We start from the raw sequence: 16,762 nt of genomic DNA on the forward strand, positions 1-16,762 counted from the left end.
ATTGATAGATGAAACCATTATGAATTGATGATTATTAATAATTAGTACCGAAATCAGTAAGAAACATTAATTTTTCGTTCTTGTTCTGTTTTTTAAAACCTTTTATGCGTTTCAATACGACTATTATCGCGTTTTGCAAGTGCTCTACTTTTACTCTGCATGTTTTATCACATTATCGGCTCGTTTTAAACATAATTTAAATACAGTTTTTTGAGTCACTTGTACATCGAAGATTGAGATCAGAAGATAAATTAACTGCTTTTTTTAATCACCTCATTGAAAGGAATGCTAATGTTTACATCTACCCGTTTAGTAAAATGACTTAATAACTTATCATTTAAAAGTAAACTCACGCTGAGGTTGTGGTGGTAAAGTTGGTTGAGGTGCAGGTGAACTTCTAGGTGCGTGTCTTAAATCCAATGCCGCTTCATTAGATATTCTTGTATCTTCTACAGGCTGTCTGGGACTTTGTAACCTTTGATGCGGCGACTGCAGTCTTTGATGGGGAGATTCCATTGTAAGCCTTGCTTGTTCCAAGTGTCTGTGCGTTTCTGCTGTATTAGAATGTGGTCTTGGCAGTTCAATAGAGTTTGATGGTGGTCTCGTTTGTTCCACTCTGGGAGATGGTGAATTTGGTGGAAGTCGCGGAGAGATTCCGACTGGTCGATTTTCTGGTCTAATTTGTGGTGTCTGATCATTAGTTAAGCCCAGAACTTGAGCAGCGTATTCTCCCTGAAGAGCCATCTCAGCTCCTGTGAAAGGACCACCATCGCATCTTTTCAGCCAATAAATTCGTTGACTATGAGGTCTAGCATCCTGTTCGTAACTTTCCCATTGTTGCAGCAACAAGGCATAGCAAAGACTGCATGCCTTGACTGCTCCGCTTCTGGCTCCCTCACCACGATAACCAGCAGGTGGTTCATGGGATTCAAGAAATGGAAAATAAGGTTCGTTTGGTGCACCGCCTGGACTTGGTTTTACTCTGAGCCAGTATTGTTCCCCATGGCCCACTGTACCGCAAACAAAACAAACCCTAGCACCTCCGATATCTTCAGAGGGTGGGTTTGGTTGCGGATTTGCAAGCGATTGCCCATCGAGTCCCGGCTCATTTTTCACATATAATTTATTTTCCATCATGTCAGGAAACCATTGGGTCCGTTCAATGCCCTTTTATGTATTTTTGTTTGGCACTCATATACGATCACAACTTACAGTGATTGACAAAGTTTTTGAATTTTGCACATATCTGGAAATATAAGAATATTTATATTAGATATAACCTATTTAATTCTATTTACTACTATGTATATTTAGGAAGGATATGATAACAATCGCATGTACACTCAATGAATATAGGTATTACTTAAAACATTATCATAGATAAAAGGTATTAAACGTACAGAATATTATTTCAAAGTGTATAGGAAACCTTATTGTATGCAAATGAGTTTATTTGGGTGCAGCTGTGACCTCATTCTTTATTCAATACAGGAAAAGAATTATTTGATGTGACAAAACAGATTTGTTTAATTGTATAACATTTATCAATAACTTGATACATATTTTCACAAAAATGATCTTGTGCTTTAATAGCTCATATGCTTCCAACCTGATCAGATTTAATTGAAATAAAATCAACTTAACAAAATATTCATATATGATATAATTTTATTCATTCACGAAGACACAGATTAATCCATAAAAATATAAATAATTAAATACTGAATAGATACAGTAAAGGAGTTTTTATATATTGTACACACTGTGTCTAATTAAGCTATCAAAAACTATTATTATTGTTTTGCAAAATGTTTATTTGAAACAATAAATACGATATATCGTTGATCGTCATAAATTCTTATCGTTAGTGAAGGATTGCAACGTGTGATGCTTTTAGAATACTGTAACATGTGGTATTTTTGGAGTGTTGCTACATCGACGTTTACCGACACCGACCATAAAACACATTTTCGGGCATCGGTAATAGAAAAATTCGTGAAAGATCCCGGTATATCTAACCTGAGTATAAAATGATTTCATATAGAATATGATTTAAGCACAGGTAAGGAAGAAACATGAGCAAAGCACAAAGGTGAGCACTTTCGACTAAATCGATTAGAATACAAATTTTTCGATAACGAAAAGACAACTCGTCGCAAGAATGAGTAAACAGCATTAATTTTATGGAATTTTTTTGACTTTTTCTAACGAAAACGAAGAAAAATGTAACTTTGTGAAAAATATTTAACGCAATGGTGGCACATACGATGGAACCGATTTGTATATCGAAGTTTTCACAGTTCAATTAAACTCTAATGCAGCTGTTGGTGATTAAAAGAATTTACAGCAAGATTAATGAAACTTTTATGGTAAAATCATTGGAAGAAATGCATAAGAGGGATATTAAGGATCATAGACAAGGCAAACGTACACTCTTCTTGCTACCGAAATACGCACCCACGACACTTTACTACGTACACTTTATATATTTTACAGGAAACACTCACGTTTTCACAGTTCGGGAGAGGTAACCACCACATCGCTACTTTGTGGTGGTAATTTTAATCGACGGTACGTATTACTTAAGCGAAGCAGAGCTTCCTTATCTCAGATTCTAGTCTCTGCCATACGTGCTCGAACACCACACCGAGTTGCGGGGTGTCACCTTCGAAATAATGTTACGCTTCGTTACACTCATATTTACATGCACCGTGTACCGTCTAACGCGTCCCGAATCCGTATTACACTGTCGCATACATGAAAAGTATAATAAAAGAAGTTGCACGACTACGAAAAATACATTTTCTGATGGCACAGCACCGCGACTTTGGCTCAATTCACCGCCATGTTGCAAAATTGCGATCTGCTTCCCATGATGCCACGCAGCTTCGTCATATGACAATGCCGCTGCGTCAACCAATCAAAGCCTAAGACGCATGCGCAGATATAACAGCTTTTAGCCGAACTGCCGCTAAGATCAATTTGGCGCTAGATTTAAAATTTTTTTAGTTGAACCAACGCAATAATTTTACTGTCCTTATATAACGTTTATTGTCTATTCAATTTGTTAGATATCAGTATGAGTAACGTAAAAATTCCATGATTGTTCTAATCGGTTTATCCGACAATTATTCAAAATACATTTACAATTCTCTAATATGTATAATTATAGCATTCAATGATTTATATTTCTAGCATCATTTCAGGGTACTAAAGGTACCTTATATTCTAAGGTACTAAATTATATACAGAGTACCGATAAATTTAAGTTGATCGTAACATACTCGTGGATGATTTTATCAAAAAACAAGGTAAACATCAAAAATATAATTAAATTGGGAAATAGGTGTAGAATAAGTGGGAGTAAAAGGCGAACATCAATAAATGTTTCATAGTATTTAATCAACAGGTTGGGACATTGTACCTTTATAATGCTAAAAATTATTTTTTGTAGATTGTGTCGGTCTCATATGTATATATACCACCGTTTAAGTGGAATCCTGATATAATACTAAAAAATAATTAAAAATACTTTAAAAATACTCTTTGCAAATGATAATTCTTAAAAATCCATTCTCTCCGATATCTTTCATTTCTACCATACACATCTACCAATTACAATGATTTCGAATTTCTTCGAGTACGCATTTATACAGAGATTTAATCACAAAAATTTGTTGCTTTTACTATAACAGCAATGTTATTGTTGTCGTTATTATATTATTCTTATATATAATCGAGTAAACGTATAGCGGTGGTACAAATTCGTTCAGTTGTTTTCTTCTCGAAGACCACATACGGTTATAATTTATAAAACAATTTTTCTTTTTTTTTTTCTTTCCAATACCGCTTGGTTTTCGAAAACGAACTTCTAACGCATAAAAGCACATTGATCGATACCGGTGACAGTTAGAAAATTCTGAAGAAAATATGTTTATTTTCGATATCGTGGAAACACGTTGACGCGTTATTGCATCGATACGAAATTTCCGTAACTACGAGTTTAATATTGTTATACGTATATTTATAATCGCGCTCGTATATAAAGAATCACTCGAATCGATATCTGACTTGGGGAAGCAGCGTAATCACGATTTCCTTCAGGATGAAATACAAAAATACTAACGGGGAAACTAAAGAATAGAGACCAGGGGTATAAAGCGTTGAAAAACGCCAGGAAAAGAGGGATTACGCTACCGTTGACTTAACGATAAAGTTGACAATAATCGTCATTAAACGCAGTAGCGCGTATTATAAACGCTATTATCATTTTTCCTTATCAATAATTACATACTAGATCTGCTTTGCATTGATGAATGACTATAACGATTTCTTTGTCTCTTATTCTCCCTCTCATGACAGCCTCCCTTTCAATACGCATATGCAAGACTTCGTAAAATGCTACCAATAAGGGTTTTAATTAAATCGATGCTATCTATCGACGATGGTAACGATTAAAGCGTTCTCGATCGAGGTGAAAAAAGAAAAATTAGAAGAAGAATGATACATTAATATCAAGAAAAAAATATAAATAATACGTAAACCTCTGCACGCTTCGATAAAACATTTACATTCTACACTTTCTTTCACTTTTTTTTTTTTTTGATTCAGAAACAGCTTTTCTCGCGCTCTTTCGCAAAGGGAATATTGCTGATACGTAAATTATCTTCTTTATGTATGTATGTATGTATGTATATGTGTGCAAAGTGCACCAATTAATATGTATTCTTTTTTTTATTATGACTTGCTTAAAAAGATAGCATTCGCACTGAGTCTGTTAAATCAGATTTGACATTTGGTGAACTCATGACTTTTACTCGTTTGACCCTCCTACCGAGGGTTATCATCGCCTCTTATGTACATATAAACAGATATTACTGTAACAAAGTTTCCTTCTTTTACAGGACGTTTCAAAATAAGAAACAACGTATTATTTGGTCGTTAATCGATTCTAGCGATGGCTCTTCTGGTTCATCGAATATTAAACCTGTACACACGTTGAAGCGAACAGAAATGTATAAATATCGCGCGACTCGATGATAAAAGCGTTCCATCAACGATCGATTACACCGTTCGAGATCCGCGTTCATCTTAAATGAAATATCCTCTATAAGAAGGAACGTTATACCAGTCGTTTTGTAAACGATACTGTGTACGCATAATGAGTAACGTATATGCTATATTAAAAATATGAAGGGTCACTGGTTTTAATAAAACTCTTCACCCTGGTGACCCCGGCACCACGATATCTGAACGAAAGTCGATACACGTACGAGGAAGAAGAGAAAGAAAAAAATATGTGTATAATCTATCTAAGAGGAACAAAGGTATCAAGAAGTGTTGTAAACAACGATTAAATTAAAAAAAAAAAAAAAGAAAAAAAAAGAAAGAAACATAACTTATTCGTCCAGTTGTCGATGAAAATATAAAATCTTTTGCACAACGTAATTCAATTTTGCATTGATATAAATTATACGATTCTCTTGAAAATAACGGCAGCACTGTTTGTCAAAGATCAATGCTGCTAATAGCACTTTTCGGTCGTTCAATCAAGACGTTATAATATCGTTAATTATTCAATGATGAAATATCGACAACATTCTTAGTAACATTGCAACATTGTTATAAATAGATAAGATAAGATTTTTAAACGATATTAATTTCATTAATGTTACGAACTCGCGTTGTTTTTCTTTTTTATCTTTTTGATCACAGTACCAATGAATCTTTCGAATCTTAGTGGTATTCGAAAAATTAAAAATCAAATCAAATTTAACACGTTAAATGAAATTCGTAGCACCGCTGATCGGTGACCTCCATGGCAGTCTACGTGTTAAAACGCGAAAGAAAACGATGTCTTTGCTCGTCCTTAAACATAAAATGTCACAGTGCTCTGGCAAATTATACAACTCCTTCGAAACGAATTTTATTAACAAAGTATAAAAAAAAAAAAGCGCTAGAAAATAATTTCTTTTTCGACATTCGATAAATAAACTACGTTTTTCGCGGTTAAAAAAGTAACTCGAAGCTTACATTGAATCGTGAGAAGAATAAAAAAAGAAAATCTTGAAAAGACTCGATCGAAGCTCGATTCGACGAACGACGTCAATGCGTTCTCTCTGTTCGACAAGCGAAGATTCCAAGGAATCGTTGAGCCACGTTGAATCTTCTTCCGCGATGGCACTCTCAAATGCCGTTACCGTTCACCGTGTTCTCGTTTCCTAAAGCTCTCTTCTGAATCTCTTCGGTGGACGCGTTCCCATAGAGAGGCTCGATGGACTCGGAGACCAATTTTGGGCTGTGCTTGTCGACGTGCGTCAGCTCGATGGGAAGATATATCGTCCGGCAGTGGTCGATGTCGGCCCGACAAAGTGGACAACGTTCGCAACGTCTGGCGCAATCCAAGCAAGCCACCGCGTGTCCGCACGGGAACAAGGCGGTGTCTAAGCTACGATCCATGCAAATGCGACAGAGCATCGCGTCCAATAATCTTGCCAAACATTCCCGAGATTCCTGTAAGTTAAACAACTGTAAACAATCGTGTTCGCGAGCTCGATAAGTTAACATCTTTGCTGTCCGTCGACGGTGTAGAAACGTTAGGAGTTGATAGAACGCTAAATCCCGCCATAGCGGCAGGTGTTGGTCCATTATGATGCGACACAAATCAAAGCCAGTAACCGTATCACTCGCTTTCGTTGTTTGGCAATCGGGACAGGATCAGAATAAAAGCGTATAGCAATCTTTCATCCTGTCGTGACGCGGACGCGAACTTGCACTCGAACAGATGACAAAATGAAAGGTGATACTTTACTTTCTCGACAGTCCACATAATAAGTGATGGAAAAAAATATAAACGAAACGTTCATTGATGAATGAAGAACATGAATATTAAAAAAAAAAAAAAAAAAATTGTAATATCAATAGATGCTTATACGTCATACGTGGTATCACACGTTTGGTTTACTCGAGTCAAACAGAGTTATAGTTTCATAGAGACGGCAAAGTGTTAACCATAGTAGGAGTGGGTGTTCGTCGAAATACATACCTTGCACTTGGGATCCTCGCAGTCCCCACAGTCGTGCTTCTCCAACATTTCGTTCTCCTCCGGCAAATTCACGGTCGTAGCTTCGCAGTACAAGGCTCGTCGTGCATTATCGTACACTTCTCGGCAGGTTCTCCGGATATCGAACACATACTTCTTTCCTAACGTCGAGTCCTCGTTGAAAATCGAGATTATAGTACCCTGCGGAGAAACAGGTCAATTCAGTTGCCGTGTACGGCGGTGTTTTCGCATCTCCTTTTTCCAATTCGGCAATATGGTTAAGGGGAGGATACCTTCAAGTCTCGTATAAACTGAGCGGTCACCGCGCTCCTAACCGTCTCGCAGCTGTAAAACGCGTGTTTTTCGGTAATTGCTCTGTAAAGTCCACTTGCGGATTGGCTGGAATCTAATTTAAAGTTCAACGAGGTCTCTTCACCGTCGAGCGACAGGTAAACTAAATGAAACATTCGACGTTGAGACGTTGCGCTTTGTATCGCCGTATACGGTATACTGGAAAACAAAGGGAAGAGAAAATTGTACGATGAGTAAAATGTTGAAGCGGATACCGCTCTCCGACCAGGAAAATATTTTCTTACCGTATAATCCTATTTTACTATACGTACTTTTGCGTTTCTTCGTCGTTGCTACGGTACACTGTAATACCGTGAGGTCCAACACCGATCATCGATACTCCGTTGTATCCAAATTTACTGTGAAACATTTCCTGGCCGAAAGTGTCTAGATTCGAGATCTCTTTTAGCAACCAATACTCGCCGGTGGATGGTTTCATGCCCTGAATAAATATATATTTTAATAAAAACATTTTCTCTATCAAATATTCGAAAGGGAAAAAGATGGAAAACAATGAAGAAGAGATCGAACCTTGATTTCTTTGTGTTGCTGAACTATCCGGTGCAGGAAATCCTGAGGTTTCGGTTCGCACGGTTCCGTCGGTTGTATCTGACAGCATTGGGAATAGAGCGCATGGGGTGGCGACAACGCGTCGTAATCACCTGCGTCTGCTTGCGCTATCAAAGCGATCAGACGCGCCACACTGGTCCAATCGGACACTTTCAACCTACCCTCCACCAGTTCCAAACGTGAGTGTAAATAAAATTGATGCCTGTAACAAAAGAATGGAAAAAGATGAAAATAAAAAAAATTAAAACGGAGACATTAATCGAATCGCATCGATACATGGAGAACTATTAACACGTCGAAAATCCTCTCTTTTTATTATACGCTGTATAAAATGATCGAGCCGAACTTTGTTTTTATATTTTGCACATTCATTTTGCTCCATTTACCGAGTTTATTGACTGAGTACGAGGCATTTTTTCCAAATTTCCAACAGAACGATTGTAATTAGTAACGAATTTTCATTAAAACCATCAGGTAATAAAGTAGACGGAATAATATAGCGTAAAACGATACGATTCAACGTGTTATTTATGTATTTGTTACTGTTTCGAGAACGTTGGTTCTCGTTATTCGTTATTGCAAATATAAAATACATCGAGAAGCATTTTACGTAATTATAATAAAACGATGTTTTCCTTTTACGATTGTTTTACTTTGGACAATCGCGTTAATGGAAAATGCAACAGGAGATTTTGACGCGTAATCCGTGGAACGATAAAATAGCTTGCAGTCAGGGGAGAATTTCATTTGTACAGATGGTAAATTGAAACGGAACATTTGAGAAACTATTAGTTCGTTCGATGTGGTTTCTGGTTGTTCCTACAACGAGCGAATTTAACGTTCGATCGAAAACGATCGAAATTGATCAAGTTTTGATGGATTTCGCTGAATTTGAATTACACAATGAATTCCGTTACAAACGTTCGTAGGGTTTTGCTGTTAAGTTATCTCTGCTACAAATAAAGGTGCACGATCGTTCTATTCAAGCAGTTATCGACCATAAAATCAACTTGAACGAAACAACAATGCAGAATCGATGTTTGCAAATAATAACGCGGTATGGTACAAGGGTGAATGCGAAGGTTTTCAGAAAGGAAACGAGGTAGTTATTTAGCGGGGTGATCTTCCTGAATTCGAGGACAGGCTACTAACAGCAAAAGACGTCGGGTGCTCGTTCACCGTATAGAACTTATAGAAAAGTTTGATACAGAGACCAAGAGGGAGGGAACGAAACTGCACGAACCAACTGACATTTGTCATCGCGAGAAAGATATTGGTTCTGATCGAACTTGCCCAACGACAGACCAAATGTTCGAAACTCTCGTTGGACGACTTATCGTTAACAACTGTGCGAGTGGAAATCCGCTGACGAAAGCTCGAGTGTTCTATCTTTGATGTCTTCTTCTTCTTCTTCTTCTTCGAAAGAGCTGCGATACTTGCATAACCACGCAGATAATTCCTTTCTTCGCTTCTCGTATTTTCATTCGCTCGTTGTTTGAAACATCACGTTCTACGAGTTTATACTTCGCGACCAAGAAACTTGGTTGGAAAACTTTCGGTTAATAAACCACGCTGCTCGCCGGCAAGTTTCTTTTGAAAATGATTTCCGTCTCGCGAGCAATTTAACCCATTCGATAGTTAAGTCGAGTTTACGTCTTCATTCAGCGATGCCTTAGTCGCGTTCGCTACCCTCTACGAGTTCTTCGAAACTATCAAAGTATTCTGGTCGTTTAATTTACCGATAATTGCACCCACTTCCTAAATATGATTTATTAAAGGGTACGCATTAAAAACGTGTATTCAAGCCGAAAGAGGCAAATTAGCTGTTTCGATGGCGAGATGAGAAGACGGGGTGGCAAGTTACGAGGACAGACATTGCGGTAGCAGTGACGGCATTCTCGCGCAAGTAATTCAAGCGGATAAGGTTGTTTCATCCGGTGATGGTAATTTCAAAGCGCACATTTCCAGTTCTCTGTTTGCGACTGTTCCCTACTGTTTGTGACAGCTATGAATTAGCCCTGACTCTGTCACCGAGCTAAATCGTCCTTCTTGGCCAAATTAGTTAAACTGAACCGGTTCCCGGTATACGTATGTTTTACATTAAATATAAATCAACGTTTATATCGATAACAACGTCTCCATCACAGGCAGACACCGTCCAACAGACGTTGGAATTTTGAAATGGCCATCAATATTCAAGAGGTTCGCTAACCGATAATTCCATCGTTTATCGCGATAAATATATTCTGTATGACCCTCGGGATCGTTTGATCGCGACATTAACTAGCAGGGCAGCGTCAGAGTGGTGTACGGTACAAGGGGTGTATGTACAAACTGCACGACTATCAAAGTGTTGCTTTGAAAAACGATGCTCTTCTTGAAACAAATGGTCCAGTCCAACCAGCCGTTCGTTTCAACTGATTTAATCAAAGTTCTGGTAACAAATACACCCAAGATCTACCGAGTATATACACAGAGATGGTGAGTCGAGAATTCGAGATAACGTAATCATTCGGAGATCGTTCAAAGAGAGAAGGGAAGTAGAATGGCAACTATCGGGATAGAGAATCTCTATTCTATTTGTGACCCTAACGAAATATATCACGTTATTAGTACCAGAACGTTCGGAATGTTTACGATAACTACCGAAATTAAAGCTCTTAGCTATTCTTATTAATAACGACGATATTAATATCAGTTTACCTGAACGACGCGAAGGGACGTAAAAAGATTTTCTCGCGCAGAGACAAGCAGTTTTATAACACGCCGGTGAATTCCTTTTCTCTGTATAGTTTCCGTAGATTAATGGCAATGTTCCCGAGCGAATGAATAAACCAAAGCACCAGATGCACCAGCTACGTCTACCCTCTATCCAATAACTCTCTGGCTCTACCTACAGACAACCTACTCACTGCCTTTGCAACTGTTGCATAACTAATTTACCCGTGTGCTAATTACCTTCGCTGTTTTCGTGTTTCCGATATATACCAACGTATTCATAAGCCAGCATCGAGAAACGGAACTTCTGCTTTCGAGAAAAACTAATAAATTCTCGACCACGAACTACGCTTTCGCGTTTTAAATTTCATGGTGAAAATTTCTACGGTTCTAGGGAAAAAACACTCGAGCACGCTGTTAAAGTTGAACACGTAAAAAAAAGGAAAGGGTAAAGTAAACTGGAGGAGGACCGCTTAACCTACGGACACTGGCTCTCGAGAACGGTAAACAGCTTCTGGGTATTTAAAAATATTTAGAGAGAGTTTCGAACAAACTTCACCGTACAACGGTTAGTTTAATATCAAAATTTCCCCTAGAGGGCTTACCAGAAAATACGTACAGCAAAGTTTAATGGTTTTACGATCGTTCTTAACTAGAAATTCCACACCGTATCGAATTACAGTTTCTTGCTGTTTCGCTTCGTTCATTTTTCAACTGTCAAGCGGGTTGCGGTTTTCATAAATGCCGTCAACCAACCGAGGGAAAAGTTCAAACCTTTCCAATAACAAAAGTAACCAAATCTTCCAGGGGACCCTGAATTCCTAGTCGATCATGCTGAAAATTACAGCAATCGTTCAACAGGATAGAAAATCGCTCGCTACATTCGGTTCGCCGAATTTTCTTTGTTTCCCTTAAGTTTCCTAAATGAATGGGAACGAGGAAGTTTACGAAGGCCGTGGGTAGGTGTTTCAGCCGATCGTCGCGTTGCTCGAAACCTAAGTTATCGTCGAACTTTGCAGCGTTTGCGCTTTTACGCGCTTCCAAAGCTCGCTGTGTCGATCGTCGTTGGCGAGCTTAGCGCGCCAAAACGAGTAAAGCCTCCGTTAGAGTATACGTACGATGCGCTGTGTGTTCCACGCTAACAATAAGTTACCCGTGCACCGTAACCACCCCGTTTCTCTCGACTCTACAATCTTCGCGTTCTTCTGTTCCGCGAACCGGTGCTGTTTTCCACGATAAACAGCCGTAAACAGCAGTGTTTTACAGAAAGAATAACCGTCGAGTCAGCGGTGTCACGGGTTCAACGACATCTTAATCGAAGTAAATTATGCGCTTCAGGATCGTTTGCAAAACGCGAGACCGAGCTTTCGTAAAGTTAGCTTTGCCCGGCAAGTTTCAAGAGGGCATCCATTGAAATCCAAGCTCGCAAGTCGCGAGTCTGTGCAGCCAGTCAAACAGCTTCGGAATCCCTTGGATTTCGAACTTGCGCCCTCTTAAGGTTAAGCGCGAGATGCTTAGCGAAATTTCCTCAAAGAGCTTTCAAAAGCTTCTCCAGAGTTCACCGAGTCTTCTTCAGGTTCTTCGAATGGCTAGGTAACGTTTTAACGGCAACCAGATTTCAGAGATGCTCTCAAATTTAGCGACAACTTGTTTAAGTGATTCCGTGAAACTTTTCATTCGAATCAATGGACGTGATAGTAAATCTTAGTTAGTTTGAAAATTATTCATATTAAATGTAATTAAATTCTACTTTGATTTGAATCAAGAATAAAATAATTTTTAACTAAAAAATACAACCGACTTCGAGGTGCGCTAAAAAATGTAAAATAATTTATATTTCATTTATACCTTTTAAGTCGATTAAAAAAGACAAATAAACGGGAATAAATGTTAAATTTACGAGATTCAAAGCAAAGCCATTGTTTCGCCATTGTATGGGTGGTATTGAATATCAGGGAAAACTGTACGCGCATCTCGCGACAATAGCATTGTAATAAGCCCTGATTTATATTTCCGAGGCAAACGTCCACCAAATCTCGACGCCATGCCCGTGCTCGCGTCTACGCTCTTTGTTCTCTAGTTCCGGAGAATTCGATGCTTCTCTGGTACCCTGGCACCTGCTTTATACCTGATCCCAGCCTTCGCCTCCATGAAATATTACATACTAATCGATTTAGGCCGAACTAAACTATGCGGCCATCGTATAGCTCGCTAAACTAAAGGGTGACGTACAAGGTACAAGATGAACCCTGCAAAAATCTGCAAGGAAGTTCAGAAAAACTAGTACGAAATAATAAGGAATCGAACGCTTCGTGAATGCATAAATTTCTGAATGAAACCAACTGACGAACGAATGGAATAAATAAAAGCATAAAGTGTTGAGAAACGAAACAACAACTGTAAAATGTTTGCGTTGAATTAACGAGCGAATGGGTTTGAGCAGTTGCGAATAGACTAAAGTGTGAAATTCTCGCATCGTAACCGCAGAGAATGGGCGAGTATCCTACCAACGATGCTCGAAAGAGCTTTTTCATCATTAGCAAACGTCAAGTTTCTTTCATCTGTTTATTCTTGTTCGATGAATTACGAGTCACGTTGACGTTGTTCGTTTTACTTTTTCAGCGGAGAACGCAGTATTCGTGCCACCGCCTAGAGTTAATTCGTCCTTTTGGTAAGCAATGTGGACATTTAAACGTGGCAAAGAGAATTAATGGGGAAATATTCAAACGACGTTAATATAGTTCAAGCATTAATTCGAGCGGCAACGTGTTCTGACCACGAACCGTCGTAAAGCCCCGGTATTCCATGCTTTTCGCGTTAAATTCATTCTGCATTTTCGCACTGTTGCACCCTTCGATCAACCATCGATGGAATATCAGCGAAATTAACTCTCTACGTTCCAAGAATTTTTCATTTCTATCGATCCATCAGTTATTTCGTTTTACATTATTTTTCTCAACAATAAAATGAAAATAACAAGAACACGTTTATATACGTTTATATTATTAATTCGATTCATTTTTCTCGTTTATTTACCTTGAACGAAGAGGACGGAAAGATTAAAGAAAACAAAGACGGGATTTATATCAGAGCTCGACAGATTTATCCAATTAAATTTCAGCCCGTGAGTTATGTATACGTTACCCGGAATATTGAATTAATTCAGAAAAAAAAACCCGGATGAATCAGAGGCACGGAGATTACTATCGGGATAATACAAGATTCATCGATTCTCAATAATGATGCTTCCATCGGGGAATAACAGACCATCAATTTCTTAATTGCGAACGTGTAAAATTAAAATAAACTCCGAAACTTTGATCGGACTGATTACACCAGGAAAAACGTGTCGAATGTTTGGTGAACAATTCGTCAAAGGTAATTTGAGTCGAAGCAGAGATTTCACGACGAACGATTTAATTTTCCGCAACGATTTTCCGGTTTTTCCATGCACGGTATCGATAGAGGTTTCGATAGCGTAAATTTAGGAACACGTGTTGCTGTACAGAGGGAACAAAAACCGGGGGAACGAACGAACGAACGCGTCAGCTGCTGCAATTACGGTAGTCCGGGTGCAGCCAACGTTACCACTGGGCGACAAATTAATTCGCGTGTTGAACGCATTATTCCTCGCGAGTTTACCTTCACCAAGGCCAACTCGAGCGACCACGATTAAATCGGAATTACCATTCGATCCGATGAAATTCTGCGGAAATAGTTGCAACCGGTCTATCTCGCATTTCATAATTCTAACCATTTCATCGAACTTTGACTCTTCGAATTCTCCTCGTAAAATATACACACTGCGATATACTGTACCAGCTACTAGAGTTGCTGACAAAAAAGTTTTATTCATCAAACATTCGGCTCTCTGAATAACGCGAAATTGGTACGCGAAACGTAGATACGTAACGCTCGAAATTGGTGCATCCAAGCGATTCTGGTACAACCGATGCAATTTATGCTCTTATAACCATCTACGGTTCGATCGATCGCGTACTCGACGACTCTAGCCAAATTTTTCTCGTCCTTATACCGCGTTACGTTCTTGCGCGGCGAAAACAATGAAATTTGTAAATGTTGATAAACGGATAATTACGAGAGACCGTGTTTCAAGACTGAAAAACAAGCTTCTTTTTACCTGGTGGCTTCTTGCAGCAACAGGTGAGGCGGCACCCAAAACTTAACCCTCAGTGCGAACCTTAGAGGCGCTACACCACCACCCGTTTGTCTTTCTATGGGATTCCTTAGATTCAACCAAAGCTCTTCGCCCTTTGCGTTCTGATACTTCAATCCAAAGTAGTCGCACTCCTTGCTAATGCCGAGACAGTCGCATGCCTGGAAGAAAAATGAATATTTCATTAGAATTCTATCCTCTCGAACTCCTCTCTGAATAGGGTGGTATTGCCACCTTTTTCAAACCGATATCCCCCGAGTAAGCAAGCATTTATCTAGAGCGCACCGTTCGCCGGATACGCTTGAAAACCGCAGCTCGAATCGCGGGAACAACGGGGCGGTCGAGCAAAGCGTGTAATAAATTGCTGGCAATAATTTAGAAAGTTACTGCCACCCCTGCTGCGCATGGCTTCCAACGAACCGCATACTCGGATATCATCGAACCGCGTGTACTCGTTACGCATCATTTCACCTTTTACCTATTACACTGTATAACGTACTGTGTGGTCTTCTAAGAAAAAACGAAAAAAAAGTATCTCGTAAATGAAGAAAGAACGGCATAAAGTCGGCACGTATTCTATTTCGTGGGTGTTTCAAGCTTTTCTGTGCTCGTCGTAACGGATGAAAAGTCGGTCGCGAGACTGGCGATAAGGAAAATTCACGGGGAGGAAGCAGAGAAGCGAGCAGAGTGGAGGAGCTAATAAATTTTCCACCGCCATGCTGCTCTACCTACCATTTTTTCACCAGAGAAAACCGAAAAGATTTATCTACTTGATTTCACAGAATGGATCTTTCTTACACAATATTATATAAAATTATAGCATTTTAATATAATTATTTTTCAAATATCCTTTCCAATCGCGTGTATAAGTCGCATATTTTCAGGCGAACAATTCTCGAAGAAAGATGGGTGTCGGAGAATCTATCGACCCCGTAGGTGCAGTCGTCCTATTGGTATTACCTAATGTGCTTCGATACGGGGCTCGCGCGACACACTACTTTCCTTCCTCTTTTCAACAGCACCATGTAATTCCGAGTAGGATCGCGCTTTCAACGGTGCAGTTTGTCGTGCGAATGCAATCCTAGGGAGCTCTAGCAAAAATGCATACACACAGGTGCAATGTGTCGCCGGTCTGCTTTTCATGAATATTCATCCGACGCGGCGGACCATTTTGAAAAATCGCCGGCACAATATCTTCGTAAGGGAGCCTCGTGAAACGTGACGGTGAAAAATGTAGAAAGCACAAACGAAAGACACGGCTTTACCGCTGCTGCTACTCGTGTTTTCATCGACGCGTGCATCTATTTACCGACTAGCTACTGTGCTATTAGTTTTGACCGTAACGTTACCGAGTTGTAAGAAGAAATGCAAAATTTCAAACGATACCATTTCGTTTTTATTCACGGAACGTCAAAGTTTCAAGCTCGCAATGCAACCAGAGAAAATTCAACGTAGTTATGCAAATACGGTCGAACGAGCACGGTTAAACCGTAACGCGGACGCACAACTGCACGCAAACACGTTTTCCACATGCACGCGTTAAAGTATCCCGGCTCGATGCGTTTCGCTGCAACGCGACGCGACGCGACGCGACGCGACGCGACGGCCGGCTGCACTCTTACGCAAACATGATTTTACGAACGAGCAACAAGACACGCTGAAAACAGCGTCGTCTCGAAATGAAGTAATTTGCATTCGCGACGGGAAAATTAATATCGCCCGCCGGCTGGAATTAAATAAACCCGTTAATCCGACACGGCGCGGCGTGGCATGGTGTGGAGTGGTGTAACGTCGACGCAACGAACGCAGCTCGTATTGTTTTGCTAGCTTAATTTTTCGACTCCACGGCGACAGATTACGCGCCAGTAGTGTCACCGAAAAACGAGCACCGCTTCTCGTCCAAC

At 39.5% G+C, this 16,762-nt stretch overlaps 2 protein-coding genes across 4 annotated transcripts in view; both read right to left on the reverse strand.

The window, feature by feature from the left end:
• Positions 1 to 3,232, reverse strand: part of px (MAP7 domain-containg protein plexus) — a 49,242-nt gene extending 46,010 nt beyond the window's left edge. Inside the window, exons 1-2 of one of the 3 annotated variants that reach the window (XM_034331572.2) lie at positions 2,508 to 3,232; positions 354 to 1,246 (exon numbers count right to left, since the gene is read on the reverse strand). In XM_034331572.2, the coding sequence (XP_034187463.2) occupies positions 354 to 1,137 (784 nt within the window). In that variant the 5' untranslated portion in view covers positions 1,138 to 1,246; positions 2,508 to 3,232. Of the gene's footprint in view, positions 1 to 353; positions 1,247 to 2,431 lie in introns of all 3 variants that reach the window. The other 2 variants (XM_034331574.2, XM_034331573.2) reach the window with 2 other exon arrangements.
• Positions 3,233 to 3,383: 151 nt separating this feature from the next.
• The window catches only part of dnr1 (E3 ubiquitin-protein ligase defense repressor 1), a 58,330-nt gene continuing 44,951 nt past the window's right edge, over positions 3,384 to 16,762 (reverse strand). The window contains exons 2-7 of the mRNA XM_034331583.2: positions 14,823 to 15,019; positions 7,925 to 8,165; positions 7,666 to 7,835; positions 7,336 to 7,552; positions 7,046 to 7,243; positions 3,384 to 6,513 (exon numbers count right to left, since the gene is read on the reverse strand). Of these exons, the coding sequence (XP_034187474.1) occupies positions 6,187 to 6,513; positions 7,046 to 7,243; positions 7,336 to 7,552; positions 7,666 to 7,835; positions 7,925 to 8,165; positions 14,823 to 15,019 (1,350 nt within the window). The 3' untranslated portion in view covers positions 3,384 to 6,186. The remainder of the gene's footprint in view (positions 6,514 to 7,045; positions 7,244 to 7,335; positions 7,553 to 7,665; positions 7,836 to 7,924; positions 8,166 to 14,822; positions 15,020 to 16,762) is intronic.

Source organism: Osmia lignaria, chromosome 6 (assembly GCF_051020975.1).
Source record: "Osmia lignaria lignaria isolate PbOS001 chromosome 6, iyOsmLign1, whole genome shotgun sequence".
Classification (NCBI taxonomy): domain Eukaryota; kingdom Metazoa; phylum Arthropoda; class Insecta; order Hymenoptera; family Megachilidae; genus Osmia; species Osmia lignaria.